Here is a 19,606-nt window from a genome sequence, read left to right as displayed (position 1 = left end):
ATGAACAGCAACGAAACACTCCATCCACGCTGAAAGAAAATCAGTGATGTTTTGATCAACTCCCATGTGTGTTTGAGGGAGAAAACCAAGAACAATTTGTCAGAAAAAAAAAAAAAAGAAAAAAAAAAGAAAAAAAAAAAGACGAAAAAAGAGAAAAGAAAAAAACAAGTGGTTTTGGCACTGTAAGTACCTTCTTTGACTCCACAAGTTCGCTCTCATGGGTAGAGAGAAGGTTACAAGCAGTCAACAGGAAGTTAAAGGTTAGCGATCTTTCTCTGTGCTCTTTTCAATTGAATCTGCGAGCAGAAAAGGGAAACGGGTGGGGAAATTAAAGGCACTGATCAAGAATTGTCCCTTTGGTAAAGACCACTCGCCTCCCTCTTTTCCTTCTTGCTCACCGCCACTTTGAGAAGATGCTGACCTCTTTTGGTTGTGAGGTGTAACACAACATCTCACTGAGAAAAATGGGAAGTGGTCCTTGCTTTGGTAATAGGTCTTCGAAAGAGTCAGAAGTCACACAAGGGACTGGACGACTTGCTTCCGCCTAAGAAAAACGTCATAGAAGGTGCTTCCCTAGGTGCTGAAAAGAAAATGGAGATATGCAGAACCTGATCCCTAAATTTAAAATGTCATTCAAAGGCAGCCAGTGCTACAGACATGAGCATGGGTTAACCACAGCAGATTACAAGGGTTCATGCTCTACTGTGTGCTTGCCAGAGAACAGTATGAAATGCAGTCTTAAGCTACTTAAGGCACTTTTCCTTTCGATTTTGTCACGGAGTAAGGGACTTAGATCCATTTCCAGTGACCAGCTCGGAAAAGCATTGTTTGGGAAGCATCCAAGTCCTTAGCTCAGCCTCTCACTTGGCTACAGGGAAGACAAAAGGGGAGAACAGGGATGGGTACAGAGCAACCAGGCAGCTACCTGGCACTAACCCCTCCGCCCACCGTCCAGCAGCAGCTCCAGAGCTACAAGCAGCTGAGGATGCTGGAGCAGGCTCCAGCCTGCTGGAAGAGGCAGTCCCCACATGCTGTAAGATGAGCTGTCGGGGAAGAAGACTGGCATGGCTGAACAGGGAACATTTGCTGAGTCTCCAGGAGAAAAAGAAAGTTTATGTCCAGTGGTAGAAGGGACAGGCAAGTTCGGGAGAGAACAAGGAAATTGCCAGCATATGCGGAGAAAAAAAGGCTGAAGCCCAGCATGAGCTCAGCCTGTCCACTATGGTAAAAGAAAACAAAAAAATGTTTTTATAAATCTATTAACAGTAAGAGGAGGGGCAAGGAAACTCTCCATCCTTTACTGGATGCGGCGGTGAGCATGACTACTGAGGACAGGGAAAAGGCTGAGGCTCTTAATGCCTTCTTTATATCTGTCTTTGATAGCCAGACCAGTTATCCTAGGGGTACTCAGCCTCCCAACCTGGAAGTCTGGGATGGGGAGCAGAAGAAGCCCCCCGCAGTTCAGGTGGAAGCAGTTAAGACCTGCTGCTCCACCTGGGCTGTCACAAGTCCATGGGGCCTGATGGGATCCACCTGAGGGTGCTGAGGGAGCTGGCAGATGTGATTGTTGGGCTGCTTTCCATCATATATCAGTGGTCATGGTCATCCAGAGAGGTCCCGGATGACTAGAGACTTGCTAATGTGGCACCCATCTGTAAGAAGGGTCATGAGGAGGATCTGGGTTATTACAGGCCTGTCAGCCTGACCTCGGTGCCAGGAAAGGTTAAAAATTGACATTTGAGGCAGCTGGGGTTGTTTAGTCTGGAGAAGAGGAGGCTCAGGGCAGAGCTCATTGCTCTCCACAAGTACCTGAAAGGAAGGTGTGGGGAGCTGGGGGTCAGCCTCTTCTCACAGATAACCAGTGATAGGACCAGAGGAAATGGCCTCAAGTTGCAACAGGGGAAGTTCAGGTGGGAAATGAGGAGACATTTTTTCACAGAAGGAGCAGTCAGACATTGGGAGGGGTTGCCCAGGGCGGTGGTGGAGTCACCATCCCTGGGGGTGTTCAAGGCAAGGTTGGAAGTGGTGCTTGGGGACATGGCTTAGTAGGTGACATTGGTGGTAGGGGAATGGTTGGACCGGATGATCCTGGAGGGCTTTTCCAACCTTAATGATTCTGTGTTTATATGAAAGAGGAAGAAAATGGCCCAGGACCAGTCTTCCCGCAGACCTCCAAATCCTCCCACTGTTACCCTCCACTCCTCCTGTACCTTCTCCCTTCCATTATGCTGTAAGTCGTCCTGACAGCTCTGCCCTCACTTCCTGTGCCTTCACGACTTCAGAATGTACTGAAGAAAATACACTGTTTATTTCTTTGAACTCGGTCTGCCTCTCAAACCAGCTGCTTGTAGGTGGAGGCACAGCGTTTGCTGCTAGAGACAGAATAACACAGTGTTAGGGACTGGAAGGGACCTTGAAAGATCATCTATTCCAATTTCCCCCTGACTAAGGGAACTGGGCCTCCCACCATGGGTTCTCCTTGTGCGGGTGCTGCTCTGTGACACCTCTGCTTGGGTGGTAGAGAAAGCCTCCATTTTTCCGGATGGCCAGAAGAATTCCCTTACCTAACCAACAAGGCTAAAGAGGGAACCAAGGCATTGTTACAAGCAATAAGACTGAGATTTGGGTTCCTGCGGTAATTTTATCAGATCGTTTCAACACTTCAACGCTTTGTAATTACAGCTTTAGTTAGCATGTCTGATGCAACTTTTGATGCTAACATGTATGTCTCACTTGTGAAGAGCGTTGTATATAGGAAAATAGAGACCAACATTCAGAAAATTTGGGAACATACCAAAGTTCTCCATTGAGTATTTCAAGATGGAGCTACTTAGGGACTCCAAGAGTTGTGCGATAAATTAACCTCATGGTTGCCCAATGTCACCTGGCTAAAACAATTATTTGTATTATTCTGTTGCTAAAGTGTTTTATGTGTTGTAGTAAGAATGTCCTAACTGGCTATGAATCCTGGAAAAAGCATCAACTTCGTTAGAAGATAGAATCAGGAAAATACTTTAGAAAGTGCTTAGAAAAAGAAAGTATTTTGTAGAAACACGTAAAAGAATTTACTAACGGTTTAGAAAATGGGGGATTGGAGTAAGTAATAGATGCTAAAGGGTTAACTGTAGAACTATAGCAGGTCTGGAGAGGTCACCCCAGCTGATTTTGCAAGTTTTAGCTAACACAGATGTATATTGTAAACTAATCACAAGGGCAGGACCAAGACAGGATAGCTCTGGAAGATAAGGGATTTCTATAGCCCAGGCCATTGTGAACACTAGTTAGCAAGAAAAGAAAAGCGACAAAACGGGAAGATAGCACATTCCCTGCTAAGCAAGAACGGGTTTAGGTGAGTTTTAAGGCTGAAGTGAAAAATCCATAGCGAGGAAGACGTGCAGCCTTCATCCCGAACACCCCGGCCCACGACCACAAGGTGGCACTGAGCGTGTGCACTTGGGAGGATTTAAAGGCGGAGACAATGGAAACGATTTCTCGGAACTCATTGTAATAAAACCGCCCTTTAAGGGAAAAGTTACGAATATGTATCGGCGTTTTCTTACCGGTGTAACCCCTTCTGTATAAATACAGGGTGAACGATTGTGGTGGGGCGACCCCCAGTGCTGCCCAGCGCTGAATAGACACACCTACTTTACAACTTTACTGGTTGTGGGGTCTGTTTATAGATTGTGGAGTTTGTGTACAGGTTGTGGAGTCTGATTACAGGTTGTGGAGTCTGTTTTCCTCACGTCACCATCTTGTCCCACCTTTCCCTCACGGGCTGAGGCAGCCTCAAGATGGCGACTGTGGGGCGGCCTGTGGGGAGGCAGGGGGTTGTGTGAGGGAGGGCTGCAGGCGGCATGGAGGGCAGGCCCAGCCCTCAGCCATGGGGCTGGGGAAGATGCTGAGACCTTCCTGGAGTGGCCTCGCTGGTCTGGAGAAGGGAAGGAAGGCTGCCTTGCCCTGGCCAGTGTGCCTTTTGTGTGCGCTTCAAGCGTTAGGTGAAGCTCTGGGTTGTGAGCAAAGGTGCACGCTAATGAGAATGGTAATTTTTGATGCAAACAAAATAAAGGGAAATGTGCCCAGAAGTCACACCATCCCGCTTCCTTAGCTGGCCATTTCCTGGGTGTCCATTGGCATAATGCTCAGGGTGACATTTCAGCCTCTTTCATGCTTGTTGCAGGAGTCATTGTACACCTTGGGTAATTATCCCTGAAAGGTTGTGCAGAAGAATCCAGTGTTAATGCAGAAGGGATTGTCCAGCGGGTGCAGTGATGGAATTCGTTCAGGGTTGCATAAGTGTAAGAGATGACCGTCTACCTTCATGTTACCCAAATGCTGTTCTTTCCCAGGCATTCATTCCTTTATAGTCCTGGTTACGTTCCAGGAAGGTGGTTTATTCTTGTTCCCAAACCCTCTAGTATCATGCCATTACCTTTTTTTTTTTTTTTTTTTGGCCAAATTGGTGTACTTCAAATGCTGGTTAGAATGGGGTGTAGTCATACTGCCTGTGTTAATTGTCTAAATTGGAGGGGGGGGGGGGGGGTGTCCACATAGGTGAGGTAGGGGAGAATTGCCTCCAACAGGCAGTTCAGAGCACCCTGAACAGCAGTCCTCCTGTTTTGGAGTTTTCTTCTGAAAAATCCTTTATTTATTTATTTATTTCCCCTCTGATAATTAAACAGGATCTGGTCTCTTAGCTTGGTCCCGGTTGGGTTCTGTGAAGCCCTCACAGGCTGGCACTCATTTTGGTCCTGAAGAAAGCTGGCCTGCTTTCTGACACTGCATTGCTGGCAGCTCTGCAATCACGATGAAATGCAGAAATACTAGAAGTGTGATTGTTGGTAAATAGAGCAGAATAAATCCTCAAGGACATCGCAGCTGAAGATTCATGAATGCAGAAGAGCATGAAGGGCAGTGGCCCAAGGGAATAAGCAGACACCATAGGCCTGGAGGGAATGCCCGTAGCACGTAATAGGTTATCTGATTACAAAGCCACTCAGATATTGATTTTTACAGCTTTTTGCTTTATTCTTAATTTGAAATTCTTTTCAGTTTCCTAACAAGAACAGGAGCAGACTAATTTAAAGCAGTCTTTCGCTTTGGAGAGAAGTTCCTATATCTGCTAATCTTGGGCTAATCATGGTTGCCAGGATCCTGTTTTTTGTTGCTTATCTTTCCTTTCTGGTATTCTATATTTTGCAGTTGCTGGGGATGAGAGAGAAGTAAGGCATGAAGTAGAGAACAATCTAACAGGTATTCTAGAGTGAATAGAATGAATAAAACTTTGTACGACTAACTTGAAGTGGTTAAGTGTTGGATTTTCTCTGTTCTTTAGGTTTCTCATGCAAGAACACATTGCTGATTCCTTGTATTTTGAGGAGCTAGAGACAAACGTTCCAAAAGTGTTCTTGTGTTTCCATGATTTCCAGAGGAAAAGGAAAAGTATGAAGGAGCCAACTTAAATTTGTCTAGCAGGAAACTCCTTGATTTCTCTATTTTTGCACCCAAGCAATATAATACAAAATTCAGTTTGCTTTCCCATTTATTTTTATTTTTTATTTATTTATGAATTTATTTATTTATTTATCTGTGGGTCTTTCAGGATGTGGAGCAGAACTGGATGGTTTATCTAGTAGCTAATAAAACATTATGCTTTTCATGTCTTTTGCTCAAATCTCTGTGGTTTCTCATGCATATGGCAAATTTTACTCAATTCGCAAAACTGCTGCTGGAAGGCACTTAGGTGGCATCGTACTATGATGACTGTAGCAGAATCTCTAGAGTATAATTTATTATATGATTGCTCTGTTCTGATAGTCCACTTAGGGCAAGAGCCCTTTGCAGTGAGCAGATGAAGCTGCCTAGCCGTTAGTCACATGGATATACTTTTACTACCTATTCGAGATGAAAACAGTCCCCTTAGTGTTTACTGCTGTTGAAGTGGACAAAGAAGAAACAAATATTTCAGGATAGGCTGCAGAGAATGTGTAGATTTGGTAAGAGTTTTAGCTAGACCTCCTGGAAAAGGACAGAGGCGATGTCTGGAGGCACTGGAGTGGAAAGTATTGACTGATAGCGTCAGTCTTAGAAAAAAACTCCTGTCCTTTTACATCCTGTCCACTGTGCCCTACCTATCTCATATGCCCAGTTCCTAGAATGTTGCAAATTTATTTCCTGCTGCTGTCAAATGAAAGATAAGCTGGGAGGATATGAGAGACACTAGCCACGTGCAACTCTACATCACTATTCAGCAGCTAATACAGAGCCGGTTCACTGAGTAGATGCTTCTGGCAGGCTTATTTGAAGACGCATTCAGGTTTGTAATGTCCCAGATGTCCAGAGGCTGCTTGTACACAACTCAGAGTGCTCCTGAATTCAACAGCTGACTAGCAGAAGTGGATTAGTGTGCTGCTGATGCTAACTAACATAACTACCAAATGTGCCAACCTAAATTAGCTGTTCCAACAATGCTGCCTTTGTTGAAGGCAGGTCAAGTTACTAGCAAGTCTCCTTCATTTACACCTGTAAGATGTTACAAATTTGGAAAGATTTGTGAATATTTCTTGTGTCTTTGTTTTAAAACAGCCAGTTACGTATTTGTGTTTCATGACAGAGGACTGGTGCAATCTGTAGAGATAAACTATACCTAGAAATACCCTCAATTTCACCATATGATATCAGATTATCTACGGCTTTGTAGACCAGAAGTGTGTACCAATAAGCCTTGCTATCATGACTTAGTTATTTAACTTCTATGTTTTTAAGATCTGAGGCCTTCAGGGCCTTTATTCATTGCCTAGGTGAAGAATTTATGCATAAAAAGTTTAATTGCATTCAAAGAATCAAAGACGTAAGGAAGGAATAGAATTTATATATTGAAGCTTATTATATTAATTATTTGTCTTTCATGGTGTGTATAATTCAGACCTTAATGGTATGGTGCCCACACAAATGCTTTTGCTGTCTCAGAAATGACCCAAAACATAAGGGTATCAGTCAGTAAGTCATTAGGCAGTTAGTGAAGGCAGTGGTGAGGAAGAAGGAAGAAAAAAAGAAATAACTTAGCGAGAAGAGAAAACAGGAAGTCAGTATAGGAAGTGAAGAATGCAATCATCTAAGCCTGTTTAGGAAGGAAAAAAAATGATTTTGTTAGCTATTATTTTATGTTATTTTAATTTTATTTTTTAGATAATTTGCAATAGAGAGACAAAATAATCTCAGATACAGTTGGAAAGAGCCTGATGTCCTGTAGCCACATCAGACCAGGCAACAGAAGTTCCTTCTTCTCTCCCCTCTCTTCTCTCCATCTCTCTGTCCTCAGAACTGGACAAGAACCCACAGGCAAGATGAAGTTTACATTTACATGATATGATTCATGGACATCTCTGCCTTTCCACATTCCTTTTTTTCCATGCCACGCAGTACCTAAGCTGGTGCTTCTTCCAATCTTAATATCAACAAATTAAAGCCATTTTTATATCATATTCAGCACCTCTGGGCCCAACTCATGGGATTAAGATGAGAATCTTAGCTGAATTTTGGGATTTATCCATAATCCATAGTGGATGTTTGTACATATCACTATGATATCAGAATTCAGTAACTTGATCAAAATATGTGTAATCTGTAAAATTCATCAGATGCTTTACCACTTTGCTGATTTGGACCTTATAAGCATGGGCAGTAATTAACATTTTATATGCAACTATTTATGTGAGTTGTTGAAGTTAAAACTCTAGAAGGAAGTGTCATGCTCCCGTATCTCAAAGCCCATTGCTGGCTGTGGCACTGGATCTGTTGCCATGAGAGAATCTGTTTCCTGTATTTGGGTTTAGAGTCATTCATTGTTTAAAAATAGAGCAATTTAGACAAAGAAAATATACTACAGCTTTCCACTACATTTGCTTACTAATAGCTGAATCGTGATGCTGCACTACTGGAAAAGTGTGGTTATTTTTTCAGGGAAGGTTTGTGCATCCATGTGTCTCATCCTTTCAGCAGCTTTCAACTGAGCAATCCCGTGTGTACCCAGCTTCAGCAACCGGTTACAAATGGATCATTTCTAAGCCCGGTTCAGCAAAATTCTGTGAATAAACCCAAGGCTTTGTGCTGCTTCGTTTAGGTGGACCTGTTTTTCTCTTTCTCAGTTCCAGAATGTGGAGCTGTGGCTCTGAAGAAAACAGTAGCGTATTCTACAGGTCCTGAGAAAGCTGAGTTCCCTGATGGTTCTTCAAGGTGGAATAAAACTTTTGGTGAAGGCTGCACGTTGACATATGTAACATCTTCAGGCTCTGGTTGAGTTTGGTGCCTTAAGACAGCATATGTTGTGCAGTCATTCTTATCCCCATTTGAACTTCTATTCGTATTTTTTCTTCCATCCTTCTGAAAAGAAATGAAGAGTTTTTTTTCTGAGTATTGTAAACAAAAACATGCAGAGGGGTTATGACTTAGCCAAATAACTGAGTCAGGTTGTGCCTGCTCTGCAGCCACATTTGGCAATCACAAACGCAGACCGCTAGCTGCAGTCTGCTGGCTTGAGCGGATGCTACGTGTTCGCTGTAGGATGTGTGGTATCGTGTGCTTTGTAATCGCCTTGAGTGGTAAGCACAGAGCCAGCGTCTTCACGTGACTGAGATCAAACAAAGCACCAAGAATGAGGGATTTTTGATGCTCTCTTACCTGCTGCACTCCTTTTCTGAAATCAGGATGTCTGCCAAAGTCCATCTCTTTTCCTGCCACGAATAACAGAGTCTCCTTTGAGTGCAGAACCACACCTTTACCTTTTCATCGTAAAAATGATTGCCCTCTCTCTGCTATCCCTGATTTAGCTCACATGTTGCATTTCTCTCAGCTTGGTCTTGTTTCTTCCCTTTGCAACGATACTACAAGTAAACCTTACTGATATTCAGGGTGCTGGGAAACCAGGCCCTAGGGGCAGGGAAAAATAGAGAAGAGGATTAGAGAGCTTTACCTGCTCTTTTCCTTCTGATGTAGCTGGTGGCAAGGAGTGTAACAATAGCAATCAGGGCAGTTGTAGCCAGGATGGAACTCAGCACCATGACAGCATAAAGAGTCCTGCAAGGAAAAGCGTGGTATCTCCATTACTATTTACAGCATGAGAGGCGATTAGGCTAATTTGGAAGGGGATTTTGTGTGTTGAAAAATGGAATTTGGTTCCAGGATAAAAATTCAGCATGCTCTCTCTAAACAAGTTTGGTTCTGGGTGGCCAGTACTGGTCTACAGACACAAAGGATCCATCCCAGCTGTATTTTCTTTGGCACTTGGCAGGTCCAGGGCAAATTCAGAAGCTTGAAATCTCTTCCTGCACTCAGTTGCAGTGCTACTAGAGCTCAAAGGCATCCCTCATCAGGATGCAGTTGCCCTTTTCATGATCTCTGATCAAGATCATTATGGGGGTCTCTTTTGATCAGGTCTGGTAGTAACTCTCATCTAACATTCCATGTTGTTTAGCTGGGGTTGGTCTTAGGCTGGTCTGCTTGTACCAGAGGCAGAATCATTGTAGCATTGCATGGGCCATATGGTTGTCCCTTTTAACCATGTAGAAAGGAAGGATGCAGTCAAACTGGGCATCGTCAGCAGAGGCCTCTCCTGGTGCTCCTGAAACCAATAGGAGACTTCTGCAGCTTTATATGGGGCTTGGGGAGGTTGATCCAAACCCCATGGCAGAGAAACGGAAGCCTACATGTGTGTGTGTGCATGCAAGTTTCAGCTGTTTGTCACAGCACCGCTCAAATCCTGCACTGCCTCCAAAATGCTATGATTAGAGTCTTTGCTTTTACCTCTTGTGCTTTTTGCTGGCATCTGTGGGGCTGGCATCCAGTTCCTGTTTTTCCCCTTGAAAAAAAGAAACAAAACACAAGAACAGGTGATTTTCCCACATTGATCCATCCCTGGTGACTTTCTCTCATGCTAAAAAAATCCTGCATTGCAGGCTGGTTGGATGCTCCAGAATTATTGCTTGTTTGTTACCCATGAAATTGTGCACAAGAATATTCCTCCTGTGTTATTTACCCACAGAAGACTTATTAATGCAGCAGGCACTAGAGTGGGATCATCCAGTTTGTCAAGAAGGATCTGGGAGTTTTGTTTAGGTTGTTGAGTAGTACTTTTTATCAATGAATCTAAATAAAAACATCAGGTGTAGGCTCAGCCAGACCGTTAGTAGCTAGCTGGACAGGAACAGACATCCTGTGAGTCCAGTTTTCTTCCCTTTTGGTTATAGTCCTCTGTTTTTTGTTTTGTTTTGTTTTTAATTCTTGTGAAATATTTCCTACTGAATTTCATCATGCCTTGGAAAACATACTTATTTGATGACTATATCACGTGCAGAGAGGCAAAAGAGTTGTGGTTTCTGCTTCCCTTTTAAGTTTGGGTTCTGTGACAGTCAAAGGGAAAGGACAGCTACTGTCGGGGTTAAGTTTTGTAGAAGGGATAGGTAAGCCATGAAAATTCATGCCATTTTAGAAAGTGATGAGTTGCAATTGAATGCTGTTAGAAAGGAAGCATTTTAGAAAAAGAAAAAAAATTCTTGTGATGTTTTTCTTAAAAAAGAAATCTTGTGGTTTCCCCTTCCCTCCACATTTTTCACTTGTCAGAAAAATCAAATAGCTTCCACCAAGTATCTTCTGTTTTGCTGCTTTCTGCACTGGCTAAAAGCAGAAGAAGTAAAGTGTGGAAGCAAATAGAAAAGTTTATTAATGAACAGTGATAAAGAGGTGAACTCAGGTAGAAATTCAGGTAAGTGTTCAGATCTCTTGGAGTCTGTTTCATCTGCTGATGTGAATGTTAAATTTCATTAGTCAATGAAGCCAAACCAGACTGCCTCCCTCCCAAGAATTGGCTGCAATTTCTACCATTAGTATGTATCAAAAAATCTGTGTAAGAAAGGAAATTCAGGAATTATCTGTGTCTCAGGAAATTTCAAGGCTCAGAAGAGAGCTCTTTAATGTTGAACTGGAGTCTTTCTTGTCAAGTACTAAGAAACTGCTGACTTTTAGAAGATCATCATTATTTCTTTGATTAACTCACCCAAAACTTCCAGCATGATCCTCTTCAGCAGTTTGTTTCTCCCCTGGAAATGGCTCTCGAGATGGTATTCTCCTGAGTCATTAAGTTGGAGATTTTTCAGCCACACTCTAATCATTTTCCATGAGAAGTCATTCGTCATTTTAGTCCTTCCTACTTTAATGATACTTTGATCAGTGTTAGCTCTGATAATAGGTTGACATGTAACTCGGGACACCATTTTGCACCACAGAAAATGTTGAAGCTTCCCGACGTTGATTGTCACAGAATAGGAGCAATGAAGGAACAGGGATTTCCCTTTTTTTGCAAATATTATTACAGGTTCTAAAGACAACAAAGTGATGATTCATTAGAGGGGCAAGAGACAGGAAAATGCAATCCCCACAACAGCACACATCTCACCCAACAAAGAGAACTGGCAGAAGATGTGGAAGTTAGCAGCCCTGGTATCAGGTTCCAGGGCTGTCCTTGCTGTCAAATTCCCCGGGTGCTGTGACATGGAGCTACCTCTGTGCTGTGTTCAAATTTAGGAGGGTGTTGCTCCATCTCACAAGTCTTTTAACACCTTTAATAAGTTGGCTGCTTGAGTTATCAAAGCCTATGTGAAAGATCTCTGTTACTGGAAAATGTTTTCAACAAAATGGAAGATCTTATACCAAAAAAAGTATTTTTTTTTGTTTGCTTTCATCAACTTGTCTGAAATGTTTCTGCCCCAAACCTAAACCCATTTGTTTTTGATGAGTATAATCCCACAAAATTGTATTCATGGTTTTTGACAGTAATTTTTTAAGCAATGATTTCTTTCCCTTTGACTTTCTTTCCCTTTCCCTTTTTGATTTAATGTGGAAAAAAAAAAATTCCTGGCCATTTCTGCCTCTAGATACATGCGGATACATATTGCATTTTCTTATTGCCCTCGATAATCTCTAGTGGAATCTCTGTGACTAGATACGCCATACTTTGCTATGGAACAAAAACTGGAAATGAGGCATCATTCTTGATTTATTTTGGCTGTCTCCCACCCAGTGCACTGTTGACCTCATAGCTCACCCGTAGGTGAAACCACCATCTGTATTCTTTGCAGCAAAATTTGCTTCAGATCTACCCAGACTCCACACTGGTATGTGCCAGAATCCTCTCGTCGAAGTGCTGCCATGCTAACAGAAAACCAGCCGCCTCCAAAGTCTTTCAGCTGAACAGGACGATACTGTGCACGGTGAGGATTAAGCCCTTCTTCTGAAGGGAATCTCAAGGGTAAGCCTGGACAATATTTTTCTGGTTGCTCCTTGCACCAGAATTTCTTCTTGTGTAAATGCTTGCGCACATCATATGAACAGTTAGCTCTGAAGGTGTCTCCCTCTACTTGCAGAAACATGTGCGTGTCCTCTCCTGGCATGCACGATCCTTTCAAAAAAATAAAAAAGAAAAAGAAAATTGATGCTAGAACTAATGTCATCTTAGTATGTCACTTTTTCTTACGTTATACCACTAATACCGCTGGGACTGTGAGAAGAGTTATTTAACTCTGCAGTTTTGCATAAATAAACATCCATGCCTAGCCTAGAAAAAGGGTGCCGCTACCCTTTTTCCATTGTTATTCAGATTGTTCCTCTCTGTGGACTCAGTATTTATTGGCAGTAAGAAAGCAAACAGCAGCTAGCCTGTCTGACATTGCTCACAATACCTCATCCATCACGAATCTGGAGCAAGCAACACAGATTTCCCTCCCCATATGCTGGATGATTTCAGACTAAGAATGCTTCAGTGGTGGGAAAGGAAGGTCTAAGAAGGTCAGAAATTTCCAGGTATCCCTCATAAAATTAATTTTTGGACAAACTAACAAACTACTGTAAAGAAGAATGAGAAGCCAAAAGCTTGTATAATTAAAATAAGCACATTTCAGGCTGAATGTGTCCTCCCTTGTAGTCCCTCATTGACATCTGGCAGTTTTATTCTGTGTCTGGCCATAGATGGCCTGAATAAAAAGTGTAAATAAGAGTGTGCAATGCACACAACAGCACAGACAGAACCCCGTTCCCTGGAGAAATAAGTCTCTGAGCCTTACCTGGTAGTGCCAGCAAGAGCAGCAGGGCTGGAAAACTGCCCATCCTCAAGTAGAAAGTGAGAAAAAAAATATCCCAGATCTTCTTTATCACTGAGGAATTCTCTAGTGCTGGGGAACTTAACTTGCTTTGTCGTTTACAGTCATCTGCTGCCTAGTGATGTTTCCAGTTTGGAGTCACTAACATCTTTTAACCACAGTCTTAATATTACTTCCCATGTGGGAAGGCTGCACCATGTTTACTGGCTGCTTTTTTTTGCTTTAAATATATTGTTTTCTAGATAGCCATATTTAGCAACCATGCTGTGTGGCTGGGAAAGAAATGGATATTTTTGGTCTCTAGGGCCACCTTGACGTACTACAGAGCAGCTTTCAGTAGGACGTGTTCATTCTTCCTGCTGTTTTGCACTTAGATGCAAGACCTGCCAACCTGCCTGGGTGTCCTGGGGCATTTCTGTACACTATAAATGTGCCGACATGTTCTAAGTGTTACCGTTTGGGTGATGTATTGTGAGTTGGGGTACTCCAGCATTTTATCATGAATCCACATTAAGTAAGATAATCAGTTTTTTATTTAGCTTTGTAGGCAATGCAAGGAAATACAGAAATATGTGGCCTTGGGTTTGGGGTGTTTGGGCAGTTAGATGCAGCTTCATTTGGGGGAGTGATAAACAATGATCATGTTGGTAACATCCCTTTGAGAAAGTAGATGAAAGGCGGGGAAAAGCACAAAGAGTTCATGCTTTGAACGTTTCACTTGAGAAATGAGGAAGCAGGCTCAGGGTTGTGCGTAGCCTTCACGTCCCTTCCTGTTACATTCTGCAGTTTCGCATCTCTTTCCACACCGACTGTCCACTAAGGATCCATTCTGCCAGAGGAAATCTGTGGGAGCTGGTCACTTTGGGAAAAGAGAACCTGTCACCTGGCAGTACTGTGAAATAACATCACGTTGATGGGTCTCAATCCAGACCCCAGTGGAGTGATGCTGGAGATAAGTTTCTGGAATAACTGCCTGGGTATGGAGCAGTTACTCGCAGTGACTAGAGGTGATAGCAGAGCACTGCATGGCCATGAGTATAGCAAAAAGGTCAGTCATTAGAGGGTGGAGTCTCAGTTACAAAACTAATTTCTAGACAATAATACTGGCTTTCAGTACAAAGCACACACTTCTGGTTATATTTCACGCCTCTGGAAGAAGCGTTCAGCGGTTTTGTAGAGGTACAGGACGTGCTGAACAAAGCTATTAGCTCTTCAATGAATCAAAAGCTCCTTGGGGAATTTTGACAGAACCATGTCTTAAAATTTGTACATTGTCTGTGTGTGCATTTATGAGTTCCACAAGAACACACGGTGGTTGAGCTGCATTACCTGAACTCCTGTTTATGTTCACTGGCATATTTGTACTTTTATTTACAACAAAGCATTGTCTGGCCTGGCACTGAGCTGGGGGAAAATGGAGCAGAGCTCTGTCACCTTTACTGTGTCAGGGGAAGCATCTCTGCGCATAGGTAAGTCTTTGCTGGATCTCTTGACAAAAATATTTCATATTCCTCTTTCCCCCCAACCCCCAGTTCCATCTCCTTCCACCAGGTTCAGGTGTTGCTGGCAGCATCCTTTCACTTCAGTTGCGTTGGGAAAAGTTGGTCAGCGGCAATGAGAGAAGGTGAGATGGTGACATTCCCTCTTTAGGGCGATAGGTCTGTCAATACCTATGTCCCGTGGGTCATCCTTTTCTTTCTTACAGCAGGTGGCAAAGCTTTGCTGGAAAATGATTGATGTTCATTTCCCTGTCGATTGTCTTGGTTCAGCTCTAAGCAGCGCTCTCGAGGAGGAGCTGATTCCATCACGTGCATGCTTTACGAGGTCACCAGGGAAAGGGAGGACCCGCTGTTCATTCAGGCTTGAGTTGTTCTCCTCTGTCTCTCTGTTTTTCCCACTCTTGCTAATGACAAAAAGATCAGCACGGCCACCACAAGCTTGACAGCCAGGAGTCCGCCAAAGACGTAGAAGACAGTGAAGTCAGCTTCAGGATGGATGCTATGGGGAGCCATAAGCACAACAAAAAAGGCTTAGCCAGGAAGGGATGGTTCAACCTTTAAAAAAGTTCTTGTACCTTGGTAGTACAAAGTGCAAAGATGGTAGCATCTCATGTGACAAGCAGTCCCTGCCTGGGCATAGCAGAGCCTTGGAGGTTAGAACAACTATTATAAGTTTTAAGTTTAAGATCTCACATATGAATTATAGAATCATAGAATCTGTTTTAGGTGAAAAAAACCTGCAAGATCATCTAGTCCAATCTTTAACCCAGCATTGCCGAGTCCACCATTAAATTGTGATCTGCAGGATTTGTTTTGCCTGTCCCTGAAGCACTGCATTCTGTTTAGAAACTACACAGCAGCTTTGAGATTTGTCATGGATTAGGAATAGGCAGAGAATATGCCTGTGGTGGTATTCAGCTTCAAACAGAGGTGCAGAAGCTAATCTAGTTTAGTCCTAGGAAAGTTAGAGTTCACGGCCTGAGAAAAAGTTTTATGGCTTACCTGGAGATGCTGTGAACAGCTCTAGGCTCCTCTGGCATTTGGGTTTCCAGGACAGCTGATGACAGAAACAGAACAGTTTAGTCTGCAAGTGTTTCTGCGTGATACCCATTGGTTTCACAAAACCAGTGCCCCAGTTAGGCACAGGCAACCAAGAAGAGACTGGACAATGAGATGCATGCTAGGAGATTAATCTGGGTAATTATAGATGACGTGTGTTAGATGTCTGTAGTAGTTGCTGTAAATTAGGAACTAAAAAGAGACAACGAAGCATGGTACTTCCTTAGGAAAGTAGATGTTTACCAAAATAAGGCCTTGACATCTGCAGACACGTGAAATTTAAGTTAAAACTCAGGAACTTATAAAACACAGAGCCTCAGGACCTACCTGTCAGCACTTTCACTTGCACCTTCTGTAAGGTGTTTGTTTCCCCCAAGAAGTCGGTCCTGCACTGGTACAGCCCAGCGTCCTGCTTCTTGAGTCGCTTCATGGTCACCGTCAGGACCCCTTTGTGGATGTCGTCACTGATGGCAGTGGTGCCGTTCCTGTTCTTCAGGAAGGGCAGCCAGAAGCGGCGGGCGCTCACCACGTGTTGGCACTTGGTCTCATCGATCTGCTTGCACCAGCTCTTTTCTCTCCACCGCTGCTGCCGGGGGTTATAGGTACAATTGATAGATATGGTCCCCCCCTCCTCTCCGTACACCAGGGTGACGTTGTCTGCAGCACAGGATGCTAGAAGGAGAAAGCGGTGAGCCACATCTCTTTTACATCTATTGCTTATCACTGTGTTTAGGCTAAACAAATGCCGTTTTCCTCTTTTACAACTCTAATGATGACTGCTGCCAACTGTAGGGCTGGCTCACCTGTCTGCTTCCCTCATGAGAGTCTTGGTTCAGACTTTGTTGAAATATGTCAGTAGTGACCCTTTTGACTCGTGTGTCATCTAGCTCGTGCCAGGCAGCTCTTGGGGAAGGGACTGAGGTAACCGTTCCGTTAATATTTCAGATTTTCTGAAGCTCAGCCAATTTTGGTCTTCATCTTCCCCTTCTGGCCCTGTGGTGACGGCTGTGGATTGCAGTCTGGAGCGCAACCACATCACGCTTGCTGTAGTCGTTGGGCTCCTGCCCATTAAGAGGAAGCAGTTGGCCAGCACGACTGGGGGATTAAAAATAAACTTGCATTTTCCTCTCGTTCTGAGGAGCATGAAGCTGGGTATTCAAGTAGATTGACTGGGCGCCAGGCAAACTGGCTTGGCTTTTAAGAGGTCTTTTCACAAGGCAAATCATCAAAACACAGCTTGACACAATAATGACCAGTTGTTTTTGAGTAACACTCAGATTTGTCCTGCTGTAACACCCCTACTTTGCAGCATCCGACCTGCCTACTTGAATACAGCTGCAGCAAGGTTCAAAGGTATAGATTCCACATATGTTCAGAAGGATGGATTTGGCTCCAGTGTGCACTCTGCTGTGGAAAAGGTCCTGTGCAGTGAATGCCCATGAAGATTACCCCAATTTTAAGGGCTTTACACAGCCAAAGGGAAGCAAAACAGCCTTGGTGGATGCTGGAAGTGATACCTACAAGTGCACAACTAGATGTTTAGCAGGTTACTTCTTAATCCGAGTCCTGATTCCAGAGTCAGCAGATGTTTTCACCCTGTCTTTTAATATCCCTTTAATTTTAATCCTGTTTATAAGTGATCTTCAGCTTCTTTTTTTATATATATATATTTTTTTTTTTATTTTATTTTTTGCTTTAGTTCCTTATTTCTGATTTCCATTCCTCTTTGTGGTGGGCAAAGACAGAAGGGACCATCTTAACTATAAATAATTCTGGGGAGGAGTGCAGTGTGGTATTTATGAAAGTATTTGTATTTCTAGTGAAAAAGGCTGAGGCTTCTGTGAAACCATACGTAACACTAAAACAGAAGTAAATTTAAAAAAGATAGGTCATTGTAAGGACTTTGAGCTGGCAGAGCCTTTTAATAATATGTCTTAAAATAATCATAAAAATTCTGAGTGAATTGTAAACTAAAAAAAAAAGAACCACTGAAGGTCTTTCAGGCTTTCCTAGAAGAAAGCCTAAAAGTGGAGCTATGCTCTCCAATTATCTAACACCTACAAACCTTTATCCTGATATTTTGCTCCACTGGCTACTTCCAGTCAAGGGTTACCTCTCTCCATGCCCAGTCCAGTCCTGTGCAAGCCAACTAAACATGTTAAATCCCTCTCTTATTTCTCTTGTGGACCATTCCTTGCCCCTAGTTCAGTTACCTTCAGTTCCTTGGCAGCCCCAGGTACTTCTCTTACTGACCAAAAACACCTCTGCAAAAATGTCTTGATCAGAGTCATGGCATTTAAAGATTTGCTGATGCCCCTGTGGAAAAACTGTGTCATTATCTTTTCAGCCAATTCTGCTGACGGGTCCTTTGCTGTTTGTTCTCCCTTGTTGCTTGCTTCCGGAAACAATATAGTGGACTTTTTTTCCAAGTGCATTCAGATTTTTGTCATAATTGAGATAGGTTTCTGTGCTCCCAAAACCTACATCCGTTACCTTTCTGTGCACTCTTTCAGATATCTAGCCTCTCCAGAATTTGGCTGCAGAGGGGACGCTTTGAGCTGGGAATACCAGCTAGATCCTGTGCCTGGTTTCTCATTGCAAGTGGACATTGCTGTCCAAGCTGAAAATAGAGACTGGGAGTGTTGCCCTCTACAAAGATGTTCTTCTTGGCTTATTGCGATGCCTAAGATTTCAGAGGAGAGGCCCCTGTTTCAATGAATTTTATTTTCCTCCTCTGGAACCACAGCTGCTGCATTTTACATCCAACCAACCCCCTACGAATGCAAACAAGTAGGATTTTGCAGTTTCACTCTCAGAAGGCACATAAGACTCCTGTTATAACTCAAAAGGATCCCTGCGAGAAAAGGTGAGTGCTTGGATCATTGCCGGCCCTTTGTTAAATTAAGAGAAAAGAGCAAACTTCAACCATAATAAGAGTTTTTATTGGTCTTCCGAAGAGCTGCATGCTACCACGAAGATGCCTTTGCATCCAGAAGGAGCTACTGTATCTCATGGCCTGTGCAGTCTTTTTCTGTAGTATTATCAATAATCTTATATGAGGCACAGATAGAAAGTTTATACCAGTCCTTTACCCTGCCTGTTAACTGAAACCCAAGGCCGTGCATGCTTTCTTACCTGACAAAAGCAACAAGATGAGGTGCGTGAGCTTCTCCATGTCTGTCCAGCAGAGAAGCAGTCAAGAGATGAGTCTGGACAAAAGCAAAAAGGATCATTGCCCAAGAGCAGCTTGCTTTTCCCCCCTCCTTCCTCTGCCGGAAGGAATGAGCACAGGAACTTGGCATCTTTTTCAGCTTGTGTATTGAGCAATTCGTCAGGGACAGGCATTTCTCTCACAAGCTGAAAATTCAGGCATCAGCATTGCCCACTCACCACCAGAATTTAGTCTAGACAGACCGAAAGAGAACATCATGTGATGGTGTCCAGCATTAGCAAACTGACTGGCTGCCCTTTTTTATTTTTTGATTTATTTACTTAGAGATCTTCCATGCTAGTGCTGGTAAAGCCTTGCTTCCTAACTTACAGAAATTGTCAGATAAACATGCAGGTCTACCCATTAATAAATGTACCTTCTTTTTCTTTCCTCTAGTTAGTGTTTAAGAAAATGGTAACTCATAGCACCTAAAAATTCTCTTACACATTCCAGCTCTTGTTCATTGTTGCTCCACTAAGCACAAGTCTGGATTCTCTTTGATCAGAAGCAACTGTGAATCTGAACATGTATTTCTTCCACTTGATTGTCTTTTACTATTACTCTTCCACTGTTTGACCCAGTGTAACTGACTGCAAGGATAGCAAATAGTTAGGGGAATCGTGGGCTGGATGATCCATTTCTGGAACCATTTTTCTTTCGTGTCGAGATAAACATGGAAACCCTGACAT

General features: G+C 43.1%; 2 protein-coding genes across 2 annotated transcripts; both read right to left on the bottom strand.

Annotated features, from left to right (window-relative positions):
* Positions 1 to 6,948: 6,948 nt before the first annotated feature.
* On the bottom strand, positions 6,949 to 13,558 carry LOC101793253 (polymeric immunoglobulin receptor). The gene is made up of 7 exons (XM_027444866.3): positions 13,113 to 13,558; positions 12,098 to 12,451; positions 11,051 to 11,371; positions 9,802 to 9,856; positions 8,972 to 9,075; positions 8,680 to 8,732; positions 6,949 to 8,382 (listed from the first exon to the last, which is right to left on the bottom strand). Exons 1-7 carry the CDS (start codon positions 13,153 to 13,155, stop codon positions 8,119 to 8,121), a joined length of 1,194 nt encoding a protein of 397 aa, XP_027300667.3. The 5' UTR covers positions 13,156 to 13,558; the 3' UTR covers positions 6,949 to 8,118.
* A 105-nt stretch (positions 13,559 to 13,663) lies between these two features.
* LOC101793441 (triggering receptor expressed on myeloid cells 2) lies at positions 13,664 to 19,017 on the bottom strand. Its single transcript, XM_038168343.2, is given in 5 exon segments — positions 13,664 to 15,062; positions 15,065 to 15,146; positions 15,650 to 15,704; positions 16,034 to 16,378; positions 18,842 to 19,017. Coding segments are annotated over 5 exon segments (696 nt in total). The 5' UTR covers positions 18,882 to 19,017; the 3' UTR covers positions 13,664 to 14,888.
* Between the last annotated feature and the right edge of the window lie 589 nt (positions 19,018 to 19,606).

This window comes from Anas platyrhynchos, chromosome 27, assembly GCF_047663525.1.
Source record: "Anas platyrhynchos isolate ZD024472 breed Pekin duck chromosome 27, IASCAAS_PekinDuck_T2T, whole genome shotgun sequence".
Lineage (NCBI taxonomy): Eukaryota > Metazoa > Chordata > Aves > Anseriformes > Anatidae > Anas > Anas platyrhynchos.
This window is presented reverse-complemented; position numbering and strand designations above follow the sequence as displayed.

Bases quoted from the DNA above. Each gene is read 5' to 3' on its own strand.
- LOC101793253 (XM_027444866.3), bottom strand. From the start codon at position 13,155: ATGGGCAGTTTTCCAGCCCTGCTGCTCTTGCTGGCACTACCAG. The intron at 12,452-13,112 runs GTAAGGCTCAGA...TTTTTTTGAAAG, and splicing joins GCTCTTGCTGGCACTACCAG to GATCGTGCATGCCAGGAGAG. The intron at 11,372-12,097 runs GTGAGCTATGAG...TGTTGTCTTTAG, and splicing joins GATGGTGGTTTCACCTACGG to AACCTGTAATAATATTTGCA.